General features: G+C 40.1%; 1 protein-coding gene across 2 annotated transcripts; it reads right to left on the reverse strand.

Annotated features, from left to right (window-relative positions):
* Nucleotides 1-7,620: 7,620 nt before the first annotated feature.
* On the reverse strand, nucleotides 7,621-18,840 carry RRAGC (Ras related GTP binding C). 2 transcript variants are annotated; one of them, XM_031063366.1, is made up of 7 exons: nucleotides 18,653-18,840; nucleotides 15,191-15,394; nucleotides 14,191-14,390; nucleotides 13,261-13,375; nucleotides 11,666-11,808; nucleotides 10,378-10,526; nucleotides 7,621-9,563 (listed from the first exon to the last, which is right to left on the reverse strand). In XM_031063366.1, exons 2-7 carry the CDS (start codon nucleotides 15,377-15,379, stop codon nucleotides 9,412-9,414), a joined length of 948 nt encoding a protein of 315 aa, XP_030919226.1. In that variant the 5' UTR covers nucleotides 15,380-15,394; nucleotides 18,653-18,840; the 3' UTR covers nucleotides 7,621-9,411. The 2 variants fall into 2 exon arrangements, with proteins under 2 accessions (XP_030919226.1, XP_005428742.1); XM_005428685.3 differs by lacking the exon at nucleotides 18,653-18,840 and adding an exon at nucleotides 18,052-18,411.
* Nucleotides 18,841-18,846: the final 6 nt, after the last annotated feature.

Raw genomic sequence — 18,846 nt, forward strand, 5'->3', positions numbered from 1 at the left:
GTATGTTCTGCAAAAGGCACCATCAGAAAAAACAGAAAGAATGTAACACAGAGGAAAATGATTGCCCAACTTTTGACTGAAGGACTTTGCTGCAGACACTGAAGTAAATTTTTTTGGGGGGGGGCTTGAAATAATCTTTTCCAAAGACAAGACATCCCCCAACAACTCTTACATTCATTTACTTTTGACATATTTCAGGGATGGTCTTCTCTTCAAACACTACTGCTTTAACTGTCACCACACCTGGTGACACATCATTCTCACACAAACACAACTGCTCAAGGAATAAACCTTAAATAAACCTTAAACTTTCTCCTGCTCCTTGAGTTTTCTGATTTATTTTCTTTTATGATAAACTGCTCAGATGATCAAGCATTTCTGAAAGTCAATGCAGGTTTTGAAGCTTTTTAAATAATATTACCAAGACGTCTACTCCATTGGAAACATATTTAAATTAGGTAGACTCGAAAATTCTATAAAAACTATTAATTTCATAGAGTCAAATGTAATCATTGTGATTTTTTTTCTTAATCTCAAAAGACTCTTATTTAACTTCTGGTTTTTTTAACTGAACTGACCAACAAAAACTGTGTTTTCCGACCTAGTCCATTCTGTGATTCTGTATGCAGGAGAGGCAGATTAAGGCAGTCACTTCCTAACCTAAAGTTGCTATCACTGTGCTAATTGTCACTTATGAAAACTGACATCATTCTTTGTGACAGCAGAAGGATGTTTAATAATCTCACGATCTCCCCTTCAGAAGCATTAACTTATAAGGGAGTCTTTTCTCTATTTTAATATATATATATACGTACACTTTATCATTCCAGTATCAGATATTAAAAAGGAAATTGAGACAGAGTAAAAGGTGGGAACTTCAAAAAATTTGCAGTAAATTTTTCCTACTTTATCAAGAGTTACACATAGGATTTCCTGTACAGGATTAAAAGGAAGGAATAGTGCAAAAGCTGGAAAAGATGTGATCAGCTTGGTAGGTCTTCCTAAATCTGTGAGAGAATGTTGGTCTGAAAGGTGCCCAGCTGGATCATGAAATTCAGAGCTTCATTTAAATTTACACTGTCCTTATGGTACTTTCAATTAAGTTTTGAGAAAATGATATGTTCTTGGCATTTTGAACAAGTATGTTCTGCAAAAGGCACCATCAGAAAAAACAGAAAGAATGTAACACAGAGGAAAATGATTGCCCAACTTTTGACTGAAGGACTTTGCTGCAGACACTGAAGTAAATTTTTTTGGGGGGGGGCTTGAAATAATCTTTTCCAAAGACAAGACATCCCCCAACAACTCTTACATTCATTTACTTTTGACATATTTCAGGGATGGTCTTCTCTTCAAACACTACTGCTTTAACTGTCACCACACCTGGTGACACATCATTCTCACACAAACACAACTGCTCAAGGAATAAACCTTAAATAAACCTTAAACTTTCTCCTGCTCCTTGAGTTTTCTGATTTATTTTCTTTTATGATAAACTGCTCAGATGATCAAGCATTTCTGAAAGTCAATGCAGGTTTTGAAGCTTTTTAAATAATATTACCAAGACGTCTACTCCATTGGAAACATATTTAAATTAGGTAGACTCGAAAATTCTATAAAAACTATTAATTTCATAGAGTCAAATGTAATCATTGTGATTTTTTTTCTTAATCTCAAAAGACTCTTATTTAACTTCTGGGTTTTTTAACTGAACTGACCAACAAAAACTGTGTTTTCCGACCTAGTCCATTCTGTGATTCTGTATGCAGGAGAGGCAGATTAAGGCAGTCACTTCCTAACCTAAAGTTGCTATCACTGTGCTAATTGTCACTTATGAAAACTGACATCATTCTTTGTGACAGCAGAAGGATGTTTAATAATCTCACGATCTCCCCTTCAGAAGCATTAACTTATAAGGGAGTCTTTTCCAGAAAGCAATTATTTTAATCAATGCTCAATCAGGTAAGTTATCATCCCTTATCAATTGTCTTTAACAGCAATTAACTAGAAGTAGTTTCTGAACACCCCAAGATCAATGCTGTCAAGAGGAGGGCACTTCCTGTTCAGTGAGAAAATTTCATTTTCGGTAGTTCAGAGATAGGAAAAAATATATATGTAAAGTCATTTAGAAACAAAAGAAACACAGTGAGAAGTAAATGTCTTCATCGGTGTTAGAGGTTAGGATTTTTTCTTTTTTTCTTTCCTTTCTCTCAGGGAATTTCTCAGGGAATTTCAGGGTTCCCTGAATTCCCTTTCTCTCTGGGAATATCAACAAACCTTCCATTTGTTGCCTAAGAGATGGAGATGAAGATCTTAAGAGAAGTGACCAAGGTGAGGGGAGGGTGCAGCTGGAGGCATCTCTTATCCTGGGGGCTTTGGGCAAGGGCAGAGATCCTCAGGGATTTTAGGAAGGGCAAAGGATCCAGGGAAGGGCAGAGATCCTGGGGGATTCAGAGAAGTGCAGAGATCCCGAGGGATTTTAGGAAGGGAAGAGATTCGGAGGGATTTTAGGAAGGGCAGAGATCCCAAGGGATTTTGAGAAGTGCAGAGATCCGAGGGATTCAGGGAAGGGCAGAGATCCCGAGGGATTCTGGCTGGGAAGTGCAGAGATCCTGAGGCCTTTTGGGAAGTGCAGAGATCTGGAGGAATTTTGGGAAGTGCAGAGATCCCGAGGCATTTTAGGAAGGGCAGAGATCCCAAGGGATTCAGGGAAGTGCAGAGATCCCGAGGGATTTTAGGAAGGGAAGAGATTCGGAGGGATTTTAGGAAGGGCAGAGATCCCAAGGGATTTTGAGAAGTGCAGAGATCCCAAGGGATTCAGGGAAGGGCAGAGATCCCGAGGGATTTTGGATAGAAAGGGCAGACATCCCGAGGGATTTAGGCTGGGAAGGACAGACATCCCGAAGGATTCAGGCTGGGCAGGGCAGAGATCGTGAGGGATTTTAGGAAGTGCGAAGATCCCGAGGGATTCAGGGAAGGGTAGAGATCCTGAGAAGATTTTAGGAAAGGCAGAGATCCTGAGGGCTTTTGGGAAGTGCAGAGACCCTGAGGGATTTAGGGAAGGGCAGAGATCCCGAGGTGTTCAGGCTGGGAAGGGCAGACATCCCAGAGATTTTAGGAAGGGCAGAGATCCCGGAGGATTCAGGGAAGGGCAGAGATCTGGAGAGATTTTGGGAAGGGCGGAGATCCCGAGGGATCCAGGCCGGGCTCGGCTCCCTTTTCTCTCCCCTCGCAGCCGGGGCAGAGGCGGCGGCGCCGGTGCTGCCGGGCCCGGAATTCGCCGCTGCCGAGCTCCGTCCTTGGCCGCTCCCTCCTTGGGCTGAGGCTTCGCTCAGAGCAGCCGAGAGCTGGGACCTCGTCAGCACCGATCCCACTGGGAAGGACCCTCATGGTGTGCTCGGGGCTCGGGGGGATCCTGACCCACTCCCCACCCCTCCAACCGAGCGTCAATTCTGTTATAGATATATATTATAATATAGATATAATATATATCGTATATATAGTATGTTTATCTATCTATCTATATATGTATGTATGTATGTATAGATACATATTATAATAAATTTTATATAGATAACATATTATAATATAGATATTATACAGATAATATAGATGCATATTGTAATATTGGCTTTTCGCTAATATTAAAATGGATTCTATAGGAGTAGTGTTAAGATAACTTTGTTATAAAGATATCGGTTTTATTTCTGCTGTTAATTAAGCTTAGACATAGTAGTGAAATAGCTGATATGTTTGCATTAAAATGCCTGCTTGGGTGGGATAACATCCAATGAACCCAGGATGAGGATAACTGGTACAGATATGCCAACTATCAGCACTCACCATATGAAGACAAAACTTAACAAAATTTAAATTTAACAAAATAAATGGAGGACTTCAAGAACCAAAACTTTAAGGTTTTTTTTTTTAACAAGGAAGAACTGAAAAACTCAGGAAATTTTCATTCCACACCACTGATAGGTGATTGAAGATGTGGCTTTATTAAGCTGTCGTTTGGCAATTATATTATAATTTACAAAAGTTTTCTTGTGCAATAAGTTAGCAGCTTTTTGATACAATGGAAAGTTTATTAGGAAATACTTTCAATTCTCTGAAACAAGTTAGTACTTATCCACCTCCTGCCCAGAAACAGAAGATATATCAGCTGACAGTGGTTCACAGAAGGTTTTCAAGTCACATATCATAATTTTTGTTCATAAACGTTAAAGTGCATTGCAAATACACAGATGTATAAAAACTGAGACTAATTAGATAAACTTTCTGCCTTACAGCTCTATCAGACTGTGTAATATTCTTTCAAAGAGAACAAGACAGCCATCTAGAGGGCATGAAAGATAAACTAGCTTGGGATCACAGGGGAGCACTGAATAACCAATTCACTCGCTGCAAGCCAAAAAGTATGAAATGGATCCACACTACTTTTATCCACCAGGCGGTTTAATCTTATTTGGTATTTCAACATATTTCCTCTTTGACTTTCTCTTACAGATTTCAGATAAAGAATAATCAGTTAGCAGCCCAAAAGGGTGGAGAGATTGATGGTGGGAGAGAGGGATGGGCACAATATCAACAATAGAGACTTGATTGTAAAAATCAAAGTCAAGGAAAATGTGGACAGACTGCAATAGCTTCTCTTTTATTTGCCCCCAAGTGACATAAAAGCAGGGAATTAACATCATCCCCTTAATCTTTGTTATGTCATAGGGTAAAAAGTTTTTAAAACATTCTGTTAGGTAATTACAGATTTAACCATATATTATGAGAGAGCAACTTTCACTTTCTATGACACCCTTCAGCCTCTTCTTCCCCAGTCTGTCCGGAGGTCCGGGGTTACTGTTCCCAGCTTCAAAATCCAACACTTTGTTGCATTTCACACAGTAGGGGATTGCCCCATCCTCTCATTTGTCACGGTCTCGCTGCAGGGCCTCTGCCTTCGAGGGAGTTGACATCTCCAAATTTAGTGTCATAAGCAAACTTAATTAGTGTCCCTTCAAGCCCAGCTTCCAGCTTGTTTATACAGCCAGTGCAGGAGATTTTTACCAAATGTAAACCTCAAGAAACGCCAGCATTCAGAAAAGGCACCTCTAGAACTCATTTTTTAAAGGCCACGTTTCTCCTGCTACAGTTTCCACAACTCTCAGGGTAAAAAACTGTGCTGGGAGGGCAGAGAACAGCAAGAATAGGAAAGGAAGGGAGAAGATGGCCACACGCACAGCAACAGGGGTCAGTGGAATCACATTTTTTAAAGCCTTCCTGCAGATGTGTTACCAGAGCGCCGTCTACAGCGAGCGGCTGCTCCAAGCCCAAAACTCAAACTTGCTATTCTGCACTGATGGGAATAAAAATCTTCCCTAAATGAGAAAAGACCATGCACACACAGGCATCCCATTATTTGGCACTGAAGGGAACTCAAAATCTTCCCTAAATGAGAGAAGACCACGCACACACAGGCATCTGTTGTGGAGTCTTACAGGTGTCCCTCTATTCCGCACCAAAGGGAACACAGAATCTTTTCTAAATGATAAAACCCACGCACACACAGGCGTCCCACTATTCTGGACCAAAGGGAACACAAATCTTCCCAAATGAGAGAAGACCACGCACACACAGGCGTCTGTTGTGGAGTCTTACAGGTGTCCCGTTATTCGGCACCAAAGGAAGCCCAAAATATTTCCTAAATGAGAAAAACCATGCACACACAGGCGTCTCGCTATTCTGCACTAAAGGGAACTCAAAATATTTCCTAAATGAGAGAAGACCACGCACACACAGGCGTCTGTTGGGGAGTCTCACAGGCGGTCCCGCTACTCCGCACCAAAGGGAACACAAATCTTCCCTAAATAATAAAAACCACGCGCACACAGGCGTCCGTCTGTCCGTCCGGCAGCTCCCATCACCGCGCACTGCCCGGACCTGGCGGCCCCGGCCCCGCGGCAGGACTGCCCACAGCCACCGCAGGCGGGTGAGGCCGAGGGCGCAGGAGCGCCGCGGGTAGGACGGTGGGGTCGGACGGACACCGGAGATCTCTGAAGTCAGGGCTTGGAAATTGTGATTTATTGCAAAAGGCCCCTGCTGGGAACTGCCAGCCACAGCTCAGAGCAGGCCTGAGAGAGGAGCCCCAAAGAGGAGCCCAAAAGAGAAAGAGAGCGAAGAATAAAAAGCAAGAGTGAGAGCGAGGTTCCCGTTACAATACCATAAATCTTCTTCTGTGCTGAATATTCTAATTCTTACTAACCAGTCTAGTACAAATCCTACAGCATTTACACACAGCCTATTAGAATAGGCTTTACATTACCATATAATGTAAAGCCTATTTTAATAGGCTGTATGTAAATTTATGTAAATTTACCATACCAATAACATGACCATACTGTGTTACCTTTTAAACCCTAAAAACTCCTCTTTGGGCCCCTTCTGCCAAGCCAGCAGGGTCTGCTCTGAGCCTTGGGCCTGTCTGCAAGCAGAGGGTGTTGTTTGATCAAAAGGGGATCACCTTCAGCTGGCCATGCCATTGTTTTCCTGTTGTTCAGTAACTGAGGGATCTCAAAGCTTGCTTTCATTTCAATCTCACTTATAGTTTCCATATTCTCAAAATCTTTTGCCAGGCAATCATATTGATAAGGCTTTCCTGCTTCATCTTCCCCAACAGGACAGCAGCTATCCGTGAGATACAGAGCAAGAGACACAGTGAGGAGAGATTTTGGGTCTGTCTAACAGCCAAAGGGTAGGAATATTAAACCGTCAGAACAGCAGTGATATCATCTTTGATTGCTCTGCCCCTCTTCCCAGGCTTGGCCTTTCCCTCCATCCCTCTCCTGTGCTACAGCTGGCATCATTGCCAAAAGGAAATTCAGCCAGTCATCAGCAACACCCTGGTGCCCAACAACGCAAAGCTTTGAAAGGTACCTTGCAAGGGATTCCTTTATTTTTCAACAGAAGGAAATCTGATTCCTTCTCTCAGCAGATGGGTTACTGTTTTGCCTATGCCCTCCCCTGTCAGCACCATTCTCCTCCTTAAAAGCACAGCTCTCCAGTTGTTTACAAAAAAAGACTGAAAAACATGCACAGCACTACAGGTTCAGAGGAGGAAAAAGGGGGAAAAAAAGCAGAAAAGTGAAGCTTTGATTGATGGTTTCCTCTGCAAGTTCAGTGCTTTTATTGGAGATACTCTGATACTGCCTTTCCTTTTCTCTTATACCATCTCTCCCTGCAGAAGGTCAGCACAGGAAGGAGAGACAAGTTCCTGCACAAGGAAGAAAATAAAGCCTAATTCTTATCCTTCCTCCTCCCTTGGCTTTCAGAAGCCAAAATCTCACTAAAGCAGCAACAGGTTATTGACACTCTCCTTGTATAACAGCATTAGTTCAGTAAACTAAAGAAATACTGTACTCCTTTTAAATTTAACTTTCAACAAATTTAACTTTCAGAGCTTAGTTCTGAGACAGTTTTTAATTAAAATGAAAGCTAAGGCTGACTAAATGGGAATGTAGTATTTAACTTTAAGTTAGTACCATAAAGATAACATTGCTTTTAAAAGTTTGCTTAACCACACAGGCCTTTATAGACTTCTGTCCATAAAGACAAGCAGAAACAATAGTGTTACAGTTTGACCTTTTTTTTTTCATTTTATTAGCACAAAATCCTGTAGTGGATGAAAAGAAAGAGAACATATGCATGTACTTAGAACATGGAAAACTCACTGCACAAATGGGGATTCTTTCTTCCTGTTATTTTGCCAATTACTTCTCTTCTTACCTTCAGAATCTGAGCTGTGATAGTGCTTGCAAACTACAAAATCCAATTTAAGAGCCTGCTGCACTCCCTCAAAAAAAGCTCTGCAGTTCCATTAGCAAAAAGGGGCTCAGCCTAGATTTAAGAGAACAGACCTAGAGCACTTGAATTCCAGTTTCCTGCTGTTAAAAAAAAAAACATTTACACAGTATGTGCATACACCCCAATGTTAATGCATGTATATTCATTTTTACATATATAAATGGAAGTTCATTCTATAAGCACAGAAGCAGTCCCATGGTTCTTTCTGACCACATAAATACACCAGCTGCAGAAATCACTCCAATTAGTTCTTCTTGCAGAAGCTTTTATAGTGGGACTTGTATAGTTGGTCCAATGGCTTTGCAACACCTATACACACACAGGGACAGGTAAAAGGAGGCAAGGTCTTTATGGGCCAGTGGCTGAGCCTCCTGCACAGCAAGGCTGGTGTACAGAATGACATCTGCAGTACTAATACCAATAAATTAAAGAATTCACATATACTGCCCATAGTATGAAAGTCAGCAGAATTCACAAAATCAGAAAAACCACTATTTTAGTCAGATTGCACAGAGACAAACAAGAGGGTGTTTGTCATAGTACAGAATCAATGTACTTCCAAAGTCCAGTACTATTAGTAAATTATGGCACAGTGAACTTAATTGCCATGCACAGATAACACCCTCAGACATTTTGCTAGGAATTGTCTTGATTATCAGTCAGAGAGTGGAGAAAGATCCACCATCAAAAGTCAGTAACTTTGTAATTTCTTTGCTTGGGAATAGCTGAAAGTGGCTGCTTTATTCCAACAGATGGCAGACATTTCAGTTTAGTTAGCCATGCAGCTGTTTCATGAATAGGATTAATCACAGAGATTTATGACATCCATGTTTTTGCAAAAGAGAGCAGGTAGTTTATTTCTGATTTTAATCCTTCCCTTCCATCAAAGGGGACATACCAAGAAGTGTGGTCTGAAAGCAAAGTATCACTATCTCTTAAAATGAAGCTCCAGGTCAGTTCTCTAAACAAACACATGATCACTAGAACAGAGCTCTCTATCTTGCATCCACTTAACAAGCACCGAATTCATGAGAACTATGAGCACACCAGCAAGAACAAGAACTACTTAATGGAATGATTTGAGACCAGCCTCAGCAAGCAAAAAGCTTGAGTTTCACAAACCTTAATAACACCAATTTTGTTTTTGCATGACAGGAGGTAAACTTAAGCAAAAGAGGATATTCTACAGATTAATTTAAAAAAAAATTTTAAAAGTTAAGCAAGTGACTGTTCATTGTTTCACACAAAACCCAACTCAATTGTTTGTAAGTTTTGACCAGGCAATCAGCCAGACACAGACTGTTAAAAGAGGACTCCAAACTGAAAACCTACTGCATTTGCAATACAGCTGATTTCAAACTGGCATTTCTAACTCCACTGGCCTCAAAGTATTTTCACAGTAGTTTCAGTTGCCCAACATGAGTTACAATCTGCTGTTCCACAGTTAGGACCACTCTTCTCTGAAACATACTTCAGGCTTTCAGACTACTCTTCTCTTGTTCCACAAAACTTTGGAGTGAAGAGCTGACAAGTCTATCCAAGGTCTTTAGCTTTCCTCTAGACTGCATTCCTAGGTGTGCCATTGTGAGTCACTGCTTTCATATTTGAGGTGCTTGATTGATGGTTGCAGATCCTGTGGGAGGCAACACCTACTTCAAAAACTTCATGGATGGCTTTGCGGAAGCAATGGAAATTGTAGTCTATCAAACCTGGCAAGGAGAGGAAAAACTGTGCTCAGATTGGCATTTTTATGTAAACACAGCTTCAAAATCAATATCAAATCTAACCAATAGGTATTTTGCTTCTTATTTAGCGTAAATTTGGACTCAGAAGATTTAACAAAGTTTACAGATGCTAGTATTTATTTGGACTCAGTTTTTTGAAAAAAAGGTACTAATTTGGAATGCAAGGTGTATATTCATGATCAAAGATTAGGTAAGGGGCCCATGGCTCCATACTACTGATCCCACTGGAACAGATGGTAGAGCAGAGCTCATGTTAGCTACACAAGTCATTTTGGCAGGAGGACAGTAATTAAAGTGATGATTCACAAATTTAAATATACGACCTCATATTTATCTCCAAAAAATAAAAATTTCCTCCCATAAGAAACTATGCAAATTTAGTCACACAAAAATCAAGGTGACTTGTAAAGTCATATTAATATTTTACTGTCACTATAGGACACGAAAGAACACAAACACAACACCGTTCTCAAGGTGAAGGAAAAACGGGAAGTTTTATTTCTGACTCTAATATTTATAGTTTTACAAAAGTGACAGCGGATTGGAGGGTGACAGTGACACTTCTCCAATGACACTGGTCAAACTAACAGTCTATCAACTCTCTCTTCCTCTATAAAAGAATGCAAAACAATGAGTTATTTACAGAAAGTGTGTGAGAAAGCTCACTACAAGAATGTCAACATCAGAAAGCTTAGAAAATCTTAAAAAACTAAAGTAACATTTTACAGCTGATAAAAAATATTAGATGAAAGCTGTTCAATGGCAGGGAAGTTCTTACCTTTGCGCTCAAAACTCTCTTCTCTAAGAATGCAAACTAATGCCAAAAACTTTGTTACTTCCTTTAAGTACAGGACCGTTGTGTTATTGAGCTTGATAATTGCCATTGACTCTTTATCATAAGCACTTCCAGTGCCATCTTCTTTTAACCTAAAAAAGAACAAGTTAACCCAAGGCATAATCTAACAGGCATGCACATGTAACTTCCAAGACAAACAGCTGTTAAATGAAGTTAGAAGAATATTACTCATACTGAACTAAGCAAATGGAGAACCTGCAATGCCTGTCTTAATACTACCAGTGAGTAAGACCATTATCAGACTTAAGTTTCTCAGGAAAGCCAGATCTAAACAGGGCAGAGGCCTTCATTAGATACTGTCTATCACAAATGAGCAGTTAGGAGCAAGCTACCAGCATGCATTCTTTTGATGTCTGGAGTGACATCTCAGTGAAATTACTTTTGGTAAATGAATACAAAGGCTTCCTTTGTGAGGCTGGGGCACAGGATGCAACATGGAGCAGGACACTTTTTAGTCTTAAGCTACCCCAGCCTGCATTTACAAGAAGAGATGAGCATGCTGTTTTCTATCTTAAAGTTATTAGTGTTAGTTAAATTACTATAGAAGCAAATGATGTATTGCAAGTTACTTCTAAGCACTCCTGGGAAAAAACCCAAATCAAACAGTTACACAACCCTGGATCAACCCATCAGGAGACAGACCATGAAATGCTGTGGTATTTTCTTGGTAGCACTGCTTTTTCCAGGCTACAATCACAATTCTAAGATTAGCACTTCTCAAGTCCAGTGGGAAGTATAATTCTGCTGTAAATTGTGAGATATCAGCACTGTATGCACCCCTCGTAGACAGTCAGCAGCAGATGAGTTATGTTGCAAATGTTATTTTGTTCAGACTGCAAGTTTCAAAGCAATGTCACTGCAAGTTACACTTATGGCATGCTATTGACCCCAATTATTTGGAGGTATTTATGTACTTGCTCCACCAGGCCAAACAAGACACAGCAGTATTCAGATTTTACATGAAACACGATTTCTAGAAATGTCAGATAGCTGTCTAGGGCTAGTGGAGGGAAACAACCAAGTAAAAATGCTGCCAAATAATTTCAATTTATTTTAGTTACTCACAGAACCAATGTGCTCTAAAGACCAACTGATAGCATTTTGCTGCATGACAAAGCCAGCACCAATTGCACAGTTTGCAACCTATTTCTACAGGTGTTTTCTACACCTTCTGAGGACTTTTTTTTTCCTAAGAGTATTCATCACTTACCCATATATACAGGAAACATCTATGACTACATCAATCATGTCACAGCACAACTCATATGACTGCATATCCACAGGAGAACTGTCTGTTGCAATGTAGATTTTGCTGACTACATCGAAGAGAAAAGCTTTTTCAATGCCTGAATTCTTCAGAAAAAGAAAGAATTTGGATGAATTTTGAAAATAACTGCATTTATATAATCTCAAGTAGAATTCATACATTTTCACATTCTTAGTAGCAGAAGATGGTTTAAATATAAGCAATTTAGAGGCTTAGGACAGATTCAAGATTTAGAGCATTTACTTTACAATTACAATACCTTTGTTGCCATAGTACATATCAACATCACATAGCTGACAAAAATAAAACTGGGGACTCTGTTACAATTCTTTTCAGTTTATTATTTAACTAATCATTATTAAGGTTACATTTTACTATGCTTCCAGAATCCATATTCAGCAATTTACCCCTTCTGTGTTTCTATTAACTCCAGAAGAGCCATAATTCACATCTTCCTAAGGGACTGGGCTCAGAGATATTTCATAGCAGTGTGCTGACTCTTAAATTTTAATCTTGTAGTATCTTGGCAGTTCAGTTTCTGCATGAAGCATTTGCCATGCAGTTTAACACACAGAGCAACTAAGTCAGCTTCTGAAGTTAAAAATCCATGAAAAGTACCACATTATGACTATGGGAAAGCACAATGCCATTTGTACCTGAGCACTTTGGTAAAGTGCACACGCTCATACACAGTTCAGAAACCTTCTATGGTTCAATTTATCACATATCTCCTACTGGCAAAGCTTTTTTCTATTTATGCACCAGAAGCATTCCTTATCTCTTCCTAGCTAGTCTGAATACCCAAGACAGTGTCCTGAGGACATCCAGACCATCTTTCTGGCATCAAGATTACATCCTCATGGCACTGGGCAAGGTCAACATACCCTTTATCCACTGGGCCAGGTTATTACAAACAGTCCTCTACCAAACAAGCACTATATGGCAGCATGGGGTGACATGTCTAAGTGTCCAGCTCCTCCTGGATATAAATGTTTTTTGCTTTGTTGTCCAAATGCCTGCAACAGCCTCACAGACAACTTAAATGAGATGGTCTTGTCTCTAGGGTGGTATTTTATTTGTTAAAAAGTATAGAGTAGCAAATTGCTATGACACTAACTCCATAAGAAACACAAACACTAAAAGAATAAGGGCAAAAGTCTCACAGGTCATATGAAACAGACAGCTAAGTCTGAGGCCAAGTTCATATTATCAAAAAAGTCTCTGGCCAGTACAGCTACATTAGATTACTAATTGCCTTAGCAAAGTAATCAGTACACCCTGCTGGTAGGAAACCTCCATCAGCTGTTATAACCAGGCAAAATACACTTTGTCAATATTTAGAGAAAGCCCCAAAGCACACACCAGTACAATTTAGCTGTGGTAAAGAGCTTTTAATACAGAAAACCAGGCTGCCAGAGTACATCTACATGAGTGCCACCCAAATCTCTCAAGGACAGATCTAGCCAGCAATCTTTAGCAGAAGGACTTGCTTTACCATCCTGGTATTTCATACAAAGTTCTGTTAGATGAACACTTACTGATATGAAGATATTAAGTAGATTTTCCAGGGTTGGCAGCTGTGGAATGAGCTTCTGTACCACTTTACTGAAGGCTTCAAATATTGAATGGTCATAGATACTGGTCAAATAAAAGCTGAGATGAAGAGGGAGGGCAAAGAAAGAAAAAAGAAAAAGATTCAAGAGTATTTCAGAATTGTAATAGAAATGTTAAGTTACATTTTCTAACATTCAGGCCTGCTATTCTGCCTGGGATGCCTTTATCACAAATATGTCTGGACATTGCACAAAGAATCAAAGTTCTGAGCAGCTGGAGTACACATGGAACAGATTTTCCCCATCCTTGAGAGATGGGAGAACAAAAATAAAAATTTGAACATTGTTAGAACACACAATGCTTATCACAAACGTGTAAAAATGCTTAATCAGATTTCTTCAAGTCCCATTCCTGGCCTACCACTTTTTTCACATTAACATTGAGAGATACTGGCTCCACAAGAATCAAAAGAACAACAAAACCAGAGAAAAAATAGCTTGTTTTAAAGGTGAGCCAAATCTCAACTAACAGACGGAGCTTTTAGAACCAACCACACTAATCACAGGGAAAAGTCAGTGCAAGTCAGGACTAGAAGGCAGAGAGGTTCCTCTCTCTTTTCCCTGCCCCTCCAGCCCACTTACACAAATCTGTTACACTGAAAGACTTTCAATTTTCACCAAGCAGGGATAAATCTGTTGATTTATAAATCTGACACAGTAGCCTGCCTCTTTTTCAGTCAGCCTAACAGCTGAGGCTTGTGCATAAATTCAGCAGTGTATCTTATTTATACAAGTTGGTTCAATAAGAAACTACCCAGACCTTGCTGCAGTTGTTCCAGTAGTACATCTAAAGCCTTTAATCTCTATGCATATCAGCAACAGCATGAATCACATATGCCAGAGTCTTTAACTCACCTAAGGTGAAGTTTTTCAAGCCCAGCATCTGTAAGATCATCATTAGCCCTCTGATGAATATCCCTCTGAGTTTCTATTTTATGGTCATCTGATAAACCATCAACTTTATGAATAAAAACTTCAAAGTTCATTTCTGGGTTGACCTTGTAGGCTTTTGAAACTGTAATGTGGAGTCTTGTTAAAGCTTCCATGTAGTCATCCTGTAAATCAGTTTTGGCAGGAATGAATGACAAAGTTGCTGCCTGACAACTATTCCATTCTGCACAAAGACAAAATATTTCAGTGCAAGAACTTCACTTCTGTAACTAAATAGAAGCATGGGACAAGAGAATACCTTGATTTGTCATAAATCCAAGCAGCTTAGATTCTTTATGTCAATTAAATTTCATCAGCTACACAAGGCTCAGCTACACAAAACCAGACTTCAGAGCAAAAGGTGGGTTACACTTCAACTCCAGCACAGGGCAGCAGAGATCCCTGATCCTAATAACCAGGAAACCTCCCAGGGTGCAATTGAGGTGGGTTACATTTCAACTCCAGCACAAGGCAGCAGAGATCCCTGAGCTGGTCCTACTAACCAGGAAACCTCCCAGGGTGCAATTCCTAGGGTTATGAGAAGCTACCAGATACCCAGTACACCAATACTAGAACCTGAGGTCAGAAGTGAGCTGTTATTAATTGAATTAATAACTGTGTGTTATTAATTGAACTCCAGAGCAGAAAAAAGGGATAATTCAGACCATCTAACAAAGCAGGTTCTCCCTATTATTGCAGGACAGGTAAGTTCAGAGTAGGAGCCTTTTTCCACTCTCTCCACCAGCAGCATATGTCCAGTCACTTCACCAAAATAAAACCACACACCAGAAGTCAGATTGCCAATGTATCTCTTCATACACAGCAGAAGCCTTATGAACTTATCTAAAAATATAAATTACCGGCCTCTCAATCATTTCTTCCACACAAAAAGTAAAAATAAAACCTCCTTGTGATTTGTATTTACCTGGGCATCAATAACATATATTAGAGCACCTGTTCCTCTGAAGATCATCTCATAATCAAATGTTGGATCAAAAAAGTCCATCTGTCCAGGAAAATCCCATATTTGGAAGTTCACAAATGAACTGTTGGAAATATCATCCTTGTAGATTTTGTTGGTACTTTCCAAGAACAGAGTCTCATTGGGAGACATTTTGTGAAACACCACCTGTTAAAAGAACACAAATAATAGTCTAGATTTTATCTTATTACAAGAAATTAGTGAAAGACTTGTGACTTGAATTCTACAAATAGGTTTACCCATTCTAAAATGTATAGCTTCTAAATCTATAGCATTCTAAAATGTATAACTTCAGGTAAATAGCTTCCTGTATCAGCTAAGGAAATTGCCTACCCCTTACAAGAAGCAAGCAACTGAATACAGTGAAATATTTTCACAAATAACCCTACTGGCTGAAGACACAGACATCCAAGTTACTTTTTCTTTTTCCCTGCAAGGCTAGCACAGTGTTTTCAAATTCTGTTCTATTCAGATCTGGCATAAAGCCAGTTAATTAAATAACTGCAAGCTTTTAATACTTTTCCTTTCAGTCTTAGAAATTCCTAAAGGAAACTTTGTTTTTATTCTGGTGTCAAGTGTTAAAACACAACATAATCAGTGGGTTCCTAAGCTACAACAGAAGAGCACAAAAATAACACCTCAGTTTTAGAGATCCAAAGAGTTAGGTAGTTTGCCATCTATGAACAACTCATTTTGAGTAAAAAAATCACAGAATGGGTAAAGTTGAAGGGGAGCACAGTGGGGTTATCTGAGCCAACCTCCCTGCTCAGGCAGGGTCATCCCAGAGCACAAGACACAGGATTGCACCCAGACAGCTCTTGAGTGGCTCCAGAGAGGGAGACTCCACACCCTCTCTGAGGAGCCTGTTCCAGGGCTCAGGCATCCACACAGTAAATAAATAATTCCTCATATGTAGGTGGAACTTCCTGTGAAAGCTCACTAAAGAAAGGATGAAGGATTTCACACCAGTTGGCAGAAACAGTTTAGCTGCAGGATGATAAACATACTCATTGCCAGAACTCAAAAAGCCCCACTGGGATTTTAGCCCTTCCTTGTACAGAAGCAGCAAAAGCAGCCTGTAGCAAAACCAGCCAGTGTCAACAGAGAACTCTGTGCTAATGCAACTCAACCAGACAACATGAAACTGACTCCAAACAATCAGTCATACACTAGGACTGCAAAAATCAAAGAATTTTCATATACAGCACCTGGTAAATCTAAAAACTTCACAATAGAGGCTGCAAACTTGGTAATTTTGGTTTCTTCAGATGTTTCTGACAGCTACAGAAGTCATCCTTTAGAAACCTGATGCAACAGACTGTCAAAAAAAGTGCAAGACAAACAGCTCCACACCTAGTACAGTTTAGTGAGGTTCAAAGTATTACTTCAGCCTAGATTTTTAAGGCCAAGGGAAAGAATTTATTTCCTTGGGACAAACATCTTAGGAGGCCAGGGTCTAAAGGAGGTTTTAAACAGCAGGACATTTGTAGGGAGAAGTAAGAACACTTCTAGAAAAACAGCAGCTGTACTGCATTCTTCAAGGTTTGCAGCATAGTTTTAAAGTATTCTGAAATCAACATTTCTTTTGGAACTCGGCATCTCCCACAAGAGCAGGACAGAATTAGTAAATTCAGTTTAAAGCTGATAAGTTTCTGGGAAGCAACACTGTCACTTCCTTTTTTTCTCAAAATAGCACATTTCATCAGATTGATGTTCTCCACCTGAACTCTTTCCAGTTTCCTATTACATCAGTGCAGTACAGTAAGTCCAGTTATGCAAGTCTGCACAGAAATTTGCTTATGAACTGAAGTAATCACTGCATTCCCAAAATCTACCTACAATTTGCTACTGAATATGAATAGGTTACACCAGTATGGAAAACCCAGTTGACCAAAGGGGAAAAAAAGAGTCCCTCCCCAGGACAGTGTTTTTTTCTTTTGTGAGAGATCTCTTGTCAATACTGCACTCAGAAGAAGCATGAGATGATTTAATAATCATGTTTTTCACAGAAATTTCTAGATAATCACAAAGCCAATGCTTCCCCCAATACAGAGTTTCTCTTGCATATATCCCTATTTTCTGGCAAGGGGATCAACAGCCGGTGCCCAGACAGAAGGGTTGGGTCTGGTTATGCCCATTTTTGAACTAGACAGATTTAAGAGCAGGGACATGGTTTATAAGAAATTTCTTGATATTAGAGTTTGCTCAGGCAGCATCACAATGAGCTCCTAGGCACCAGAATCGCAGCTTCTAATTTCTAAGTAGGACTGGTAACTGGCAAAAGATAAATTCTATGCCCTCTTACTACATATTCAATATGACACTATTCCTTTCCTATACAACTACTGGAATAGGCCCTCAAAGAATTGAAGACTACCATAAAAAAGTCCAAAAGCTGCATCTATAAAGAGACTTGTAATGTCCTGAAATCTATCTGTAATCTGGAGTTCCTGTCTTCCTCTAGCTTTTAGGATTCAGTTTTTTTCAAAAGTGGATAATACAATCAGATCTCTAATCAGAGTCTACAACGAATACCATTCACATGACTAAAAGAGTTAGAAAAAGGCTTTCAGTGAAAGCAGAACATTTGCACATACAGTGGGAGCATTTGACCTAAATAATGGGGAGTAACTGATAAGGCTAAAAAGCAACAACAGTCCAGTCTGCCACTGGATTTCAGCACAGCACAATGGAAAAGATTTCTCACTAATACAGGGTGAAGTCAGCTTAGAACTCATTGGTTTACTGCAGTCTTGGATCACCAAGCAGTCTGCATAAGATTGCTAAAAGAAGCAGATGCATACCTTCTATACTGCAATGTCCAAAAAGGCTTCTCTGCACAAAAACTTTATAGAAATCTCTGTAGGTTTTCACACTTGCAACTGAAATAAATTTGAGGCCCTTAAATCTAGAGCTGAGACTTAGGCATTTCACTAGTAACATCCTCCCATAAAAATATCACCTGAAAAGTTCACAGGAGGGACTGCAAACAAAATTTGCACTGAGGAACAAGGATTGTTCTGACTGCTACAATTCCAGCGAGCTACCTGGCAAATGAAAAGTCAGTTTTGTCTTATTTTTATTAAGAAACACTAGTGACTTCACAAGGCTACCAACAAACCTAAGGCACCGGAACTGCTGTATTTCCTCCTTGCCAAGTGACTCTCGTTTACTCGGTCTAAAGGAAACCAGAGGCTGTCTTTCTGCTCACACAAAAGCAGAAGTCTCTATCAAAGCATCAAAGGGCAAAACAACGGCTCAAGTCTTCCAAGTGGAAGCACTAACTAAACACCACACACCTACACCACGTAAAAAACCACCTCATGATAAATTTCGCACCAGTGTCTTCACTTTTTACGCCTTAAAAGTGAAGAAATACAAAGGCTACAACCTATGCTACACAACCTTCCTCTCTAGGGCAGATGATCAGAGTCCATTCTGGAAAGCAAACGTCTGTAAGGAGGAGGCTCCCGTCGCTCCAGCTTCGCCACACGGGCCCACAACAAAAAGTAGAAATTGCCCGAACAGCAGCAGGGCAGGGAGAACCAGCTCGGCGCCGGAGAGGCAGCGCGGCAGGCAGGGGCGGGGAGCCGCCGGCT

The sequence above is a fragment of the Geospiza fortis genome, unplaced genomic scaffold (assembly GCF_000277835.1).
Source record: "Geospiza fortis unplaced genomic scaffold, GeoFor_1.0 scaffold115, whole genome shotgun sequence".
NCBI classification, from domain to species: domain Eukaryota; kingdom Metazoa; phylum Chordata; class Aves; order Passeriformes; family Thraupidae; genus Geospiza; species Geospiza fortis.